This window comes from Culex quinquefasciatus, chromosome 3 (assembly GCF_015732765.1).
Source record: "Culex quinquefasciatus strain JHB chromosome 3, VPISU_Cqui_1.0_pri_paternal, whole genome shotgun sequence".
NCBI lineage: Eukaryota > Metazoa > Arthropoda > Insecta > Diptera > Culicidae > Culex > Culex quinquefasciatus.
The window spans coordinates 65842029-65848306 of NC_051863.1; the positions used below are offsets into that span (position 1 = coordinate 65842029).

Genomic DNA, 6278 nt, shown 5'->3' on the forward strand with positions numbered 1-6278 from the left:
TTTTGCACAGTTATGTCTTGTGCCAGATGGTGCCATTTGTGGAGGGGTTGACGTTTCGTTTTTTTTGCTTAGAGGACACTTTATGGGCTTCGAAAGAAATGCGATGAACAATAAAGTCGTTATTTTTGCAATTAGAGTTTAATCTTGTATCGGACTACTCCTTCCATTTTTGTACCTCCCAAAAAATAGACTTTTTAGCTACCGTAATCTGGGGCGAATCGGGACTACAGTCTGAATAGGGACAGCAGTTTTTAGAGTACCTCAAGTTTTTAAATTTGGAAATGGATGTACACATTTTATTGGTCTAAGTCTGCTCTAACCGAAACCAACCAGAAAAATCAAAATATTGTGCTCCAACATGGTTAAAACTGCTGTCCCAATTCGCCCCATGTGTCCCGATTGACCCCAGTTTACGGTATTTATTATTGAATGACTTATTTTCAAACTCCCTAATTTGTTTCATTTATCCTGAGAACAATCTTGATGATTATTCATGATACAGCCCAGACTCGATTATCCAAAGGCTCGGAAAAATTCCACTTCGGATAATCGAATCACGATTTTTTTATGTCTAATTTTTGGTTGTTGAGCTTAAGTATGATCCCTAAACTACGCTAAAGATATTTAGAATTTTTATATCTAAGATGGCGGCCAATATGGCGGTGACGAAAAATAAAAAAATGCTTTTAATTATTTAATAGGCAATCAAAAATTCAAATTTGACTAAAATATGGTCACCGAACTCGAAATTTGATATTTAAAACAAGAAAAAGAAAATAAAAACGAAAAAATGTTTTGTTCGTGATTCGATTATCCGAAGTCCCATTCGAATAATCGAACTTCGGAAAATCGATACTCCGGATAATCGAGGCTTCGGATAATCGAGTTTGGATTGTAGTGGGTTAAAGTTAAAAAAAAAACAACAAAAAAACTGTAGAAAGCGATTTCGATATTTTCTTAAATTAATTAATGGAGCTTTTGCAAACCAACCATACAGAAAAGCGATGTCATTTGACGCAAAATTAACACATTTTAAAATTGCTTTCCCATTTTTTACTTTTCTTCGTGCTATCTTGTCTTCACCTTTTGACCTTCACAAAACCCCAAAATTCGATTCCAATCCTGAGATATTCAATAAACGAAGAAAAAGATTGAAAGAAGTTTCAATCAGACATGCATCCGCTCTAACTCCGATTTTAGAAGAACTTGTTTGGCATTTCACGTAGATGATACCCAGCATGTTGTGCCAGTGATTAGAGTACGCTAATTACGCTTGTCTTTAAGGCTCCCGAAGACCCTGAGAGATTATTTTGAAACCCAACTGAGATACAGGGTAAGAACCCTTAATTGCACTCAAAGAGCTTTTAAGAAGTTCTTCTTGAGAGCTTAAGAGAACATTTTCATGAAAATAAAGTTAAAATCAGTTTTTCCAATGAACCAATGTTTTCTACACAAGAGGTTTTTACCTGGCGATAAGCATAACATTACTTTAAACGAAAATGACATCTAGAACAAGCTGAGTGCCGTTAAAAAGAGCTCTTAGTGCCGATGCATGTCTGGTTTCAATCTTGTCGTGTTATTTGGACACACCCTGAAAATTGCTGTAAGTGCGACAACTGGTCAAAGGGTTTCCAGGTCAGAACACGTTTGACACACGTACAAGCCCGACTGCCGTCAACATTTGTAGTTCTAACTCGGGACTCCGGCAGCCAAATTCAACCAAACTTCAGGACAATGCACAGATTGGTCAGCCAAACAAAACATGTTTATTATTGTTTGCATTGCGTGCTCTATTTTTTGTTTATTCAAGGTCAATCATTAAAACGCATTTTTCTCGGAACGTCAAAAAGCGACGTGCGACAAGATAGCACGACAACGTCGATATGATAATGGTTTTGGAGAGGGTGATGGTCAAATTCGCGAAATAAAACAATTGTTTTCACTGTTCTGTTTTGTTTATTATCGTTCAACATGGGTTAGCAACCTAACAAATCATTACATTAGGTAAGCTTTCGCATCTACCACGAGCATTACTGTGATTTCCAAATAAAAGAATAAATAAATCAAGGCGAAATGAGGCGTTCGTCAAAAAATTAAACCAAAATTCATCGATTAGTTCCTCCGACCAACCGAAGATAAAGCAAAAGGCATTTTTTCGATCTTCCAGTGTTAAATATCAACGTAATACCTGCTTCATTTCTTCCTCTCTGCGCCTTCGATATTCCTACTGTAAGGGTTATGATGAACACGAGTTTGTCATTATGTCAAACTATTGTTTTTCAAATAGTTTCGTCGCGCCGCGTAACATTCTGGCCGTTTGGCATAAACTCTCTAAGTTTCTAGTTTATTAGTTAGTCTGCTGTTTTATCGCATGATATTTTGTTTGCTACATTTTTTAATAGCGCTTCCAGATTCTTAAACAACATTTTAGCAACAATTTATTTCGCCTGTTTGCGTTCTCAACGCTACACAACACGTTGTATTATTATTAAACGGTGACGCCCATTCCCGGCTTGGTTCCTAGCACGTCGCTCAGCTTCTGCTGGTACATGGCCAGCGTGTTCTGGTCGGTGACGCCCCGGTTCTTGCAGATCAGGTGCAGCGCGTTCAGATACTGCATTTCGGTGAACTGCGAGCCCTTTTCGATGATTGAGGTTAGGATTTCCTGTCGAAGCGAGAGGGTGGGATTGTTAGTATAGAGGGTAAAGTAGATTCCAGCAGAGCTTACATCCGGCTCCAGGTAGAACATTTCGTAGAATGACCGCGCGTAGTCGAGGGCCACCTCCCGGGAAGCGGTAATACTGCTGAGCGTTTGCTGCAGGGCTAGGGCGTTGCGGCACATCCGCTGGACGCCGGCGTGGTCGATGAACTCCATCGAGTTGGCGGCCATTATGAGGATGCGGGAGGCCAGGTGGGCAAGGCCCTCGAACACGTACTGAAAGAAGAGAGTTCGGGTAATGCTTGTGGGTCTTTTTAAAACTAGACCTTGAAATATTTCATTTGACAGTTCCCAGAGTTTTCTACTGGTGTTAAATGTCAAATGAAATATTTCATAAGTCTTTCCAAAACTCACCTTGGTCTTCCTCGGATGCAGCGTCGAACTGAGCGCCTCATCCATATCCGACAGCACTTTGGTCAGCTTCAGCACCTTCGCGTCTGGCTCCAGCGAGTCGTTCTTGTTCGGGTTGTTTGCCTTGAACTTGTCCGACGGGCTGGACTTCAAATAGTGGAAGCACTGGACACGCACCTCCAGGTGCAGCACCAGCAGGCACGTATTGGCCAACTCCTCAAACTCCAGCGCCAAGTTGACCAACACCTTGATCATGCCGTCCTTCACGACGATCGGCGACGCGTTCATCCCACCGCTCGCCATCAACCCGTTCACGATCGGCTTCCGCAGATCGTCCGCAAAGTCCGTAATCCGACCGGCGAACCACTCCATACTTTCCTGCAGGATGGCCAGCTCCTTCAGGACTCCGACGTCCGACAGGATCTCCTGCTGCGAGATGCCACCCTCGCCAAGATTGCTGGTGAGCATTTCCGCCTCGCGGACGTTGCGCTGCTGGACGGCTGTTGGACTTTCCTCCTCCGATGGTTCCGCCTTCATGTGGCGCTTGCCGCCGGACTGTTGCTGGGCTCGATGGCGAGCGTTCGAGGATTTTAGGTCTGTCCAGTTCGGGAGAGATCTGAGGAAAAGTAAGAAAGATTTCAACTTTGAAGAAATGAAACATTTCAAAGTGACGTTTCCCGCTAACGCTGAATTACGACAACAACCAGCTAACGCTTGCTTAATCGCTTAACATTAAAAATTTAACTCACTTCAGAAACCGCGTAATATCGTCGTCCTTCAGCCAGGCCACGCTGTAGATCCGCTTGTCCTCCGTTTCCGGCTGTACAATTCCGCGGTACGCCGCCTGACATGTCTCCCGGTACGTCTTCAGCAGCGAGCACACCATCTTGAGCAGCTCATCCGAGTACGTGGGCAGGTCGAGTATGAGCTTTTTGGTTTCCGAGATTCCTGTAAGTTTCGAACCTTTGAATTTATGGTCTTTTCGATATATAGTTTTGACTTACGACTCTCGACGAGCACGGTATTCTGGAGCAGCGGTCGCGTCAACCCTAGCCGCTTCATCTCCTCGGGCGTGATGATCGAACGCCACGCGTCCTGCGTCTTGGACAGCGATTCGATCGTCAACTGCAAGTTCCGGTTGTGGCCTCGCGCCAGATAGGCATCTTTCACGTAGTTTGCCAAGAAGGTGTTCAAACTGCACAGTTGGCTGAAAATGGGGAGTGGCGTTAGCCCATGTTAAGAACACCTTACAGTAGAGTCTTACCCCGATTTGCACTTCATGAATCCCTCGATCTCGTGGACGTAGCCCATCATCGGAAGGTAGATCTGTCGCACCAGTGCGGCATCCGGCGTACAAACCAGCTGACGCTCCTGCTTCTTCCGATCCGGACCCAACCCCGACGCCGTCTGCTTGCTAAAGCTCGAGTTGAGCAAGTTCTGGCCGTTACCGCCAGACGCGTTCAGCGCGTCCTCTTTCGCCGTACTGTTCGACACGTTCGACGGATTCCGGCGGTGTTCCTTCGCGCTCGTGTCCGGCTCCAGCAGGCTCGTGTGCGAAGACTTGTCAAACTTGAACATCAGCTTCTTGCCCTGCACCTTCCGCCGGCTGAAGAACGTGTTGATGTTGGTGGCCTGTTCGGTGAACTGCGCCCGCATCAGCTCGTCGCTGCTGTCGTTCTGGATGTCCAGATAGTCGGTGAGTACGAGCTTAAGGACCGCTTGCGCTTGACCCCAGTACTCGATCAGATCGTACGCCTTTGTCTGCGATAGGTTGTACCGGTGGATCACGTTGTGGTAGTTCTTCAGCGTTAGCTGGTGAGCAGTCGCGATCAGCTTGAGCTGCCGGAACACCAGATCGAGCAGCTCGAGGATGGGAATGTTGCGCTCTGGAAGCTCTTCGGAGTTGTTCGACGGGCCGTACTGCTGCTGGTACGGGTTCTGATGGTGCTGTTGCTGGTTCAGCGTGATGATGTGATGCGTGGACTTGGTGACGATCGTCAGCAGTTCGCTTTGCATTTGTACTCTTATAGACTGCAATTGACAGAGCGGTTGACAGATGTTTTATTTGGTAGTCGATTGAAACAACGTTTATTGACACGACTGTGCTGCTTGGCACATTGGAGGTGACAGGGGTGACAGAGCTCAAGACTTACCTCTATGGATTCAGGCACTTTATTCAGCAATGCAAAGCACTCAATAATGATTCCTATGAAATAGGTTGAATTGACATCCGGATCGAGCAGGTCAGTGTCTTCGATGATTTCACTCTTGTCAACGTCGAGGTAGCCTACAACAAGAGAGTTGTAATGACATAAGTTTCGAACGCAACTTATCACTCACCATTCTGTGCGATTTCGAACAACGCCTTCCGGGCTTTCGTGTTGGCCTCCATCCGCTCCGCCGATCGTCGCAGCACGTTCCGCTGAAACGGTGAAGCACCGGCAACGTGCTGACTGTTCCGGCCGGAACCCTGCCGTTGGAAGCTCTGCAGCACATCGCCGGTGCTCGAGATGTACAGATGTTTGTTCAGCTCCTCCAGCAGTTTGCTGTACAACTGTTGCCGCTTGTTCTGGAAGTCCTGCCGTAGGTCGTTCAGCCCTTCCACGTCCTTCAGCGGACCCTCGGTGGTTTCGATCGACGACATCAGCAGCTTCGTCGCGTGCAGGTAGTGCTTCTTGGCCATGAAGGACGCCAGCTGTTGGGGAGTTTTGCGCAGTTCGTTCACCTGATCGAGCATCTCCAGCACGTACTTGTGCTGGACGGCGTCCGTGTACAGCTTTTTGAGTTCCTCCCGCCGACAGCGCAGCAACTGCTTGCACGTCTGCAGGTTCTCCTTGACCACGTGGATCCTTTCGCGCGAGCCGGTGATCTGGGTGGAAACCTTCCCGAACAGCTGCATAACCCGCGTGAGGTCGCCATCGTTCTGCGACACGAGCTCGTTCAACCGCTGGTCAGTCTTGCGGAACTCCTTCTCGATCTTGAGCTTCTCGCGCTCACGCTGCTCGTTCGTTTCGCTCGCATCGAGGGTTTTGATGACCGAAACCAGCAGCCCGCAGCCACTCTGTTGGAAAAAGGAGGAATTAGCATATTTTCTTGGATGTTAATAAGCTCTACGCCATTCCGGTTATGTCTGTGACATAACTACACCAATTGTATCAAGGTTAAAGGTTGAACTGATGTCAATATTGATATCAAGCCAAAAATACTA

At 46.6% G+C, this 6278-nt stretch overlaps 1 protein-coding gene across 1 annotated transcript in view; it reads right to left on the reverse strand.

The window, feature by feature from the left end:
• Positions 1-1936: 1936 nt before the first annotated feature.
• Positions 1937-6278, reverse strand: part of LOC6032553 (exocyst complex component 4) — a 183305-nt gene continuing 178963 nt past the window's right edge. The window contains exons 12-19 of the mRNA XM_038262616.1: positions 5411-6131; positions 5224-5357; positions 4335-5101; positions 4075-4277; positions 3820-4018; positions 3074-3686; positions 2729-2935; positions 1937-2665 (exon numbers count right to left, since the gene is read on the reverse strand). Of these exons, the coding sequence (XP_038118544.1) occupies positions 2489-2665; positions 2729-2935; positions 3074-3686; positions 3820-4018; positions 4075-4277; positions 4335-5101; positions 5224-5357; positions 5411-6131 (3021 nt within the window). The 3' untranslated portion in view covers positions 1937-2488. The remainder of the gene's footprint in view (positions 2666-2728; positions 2936-3073; positions 3687-3819; positions 4019-4074; positions 4278-4334; positions 5102-5223; positions 5358-5410; positions 6132-6278) is intronic.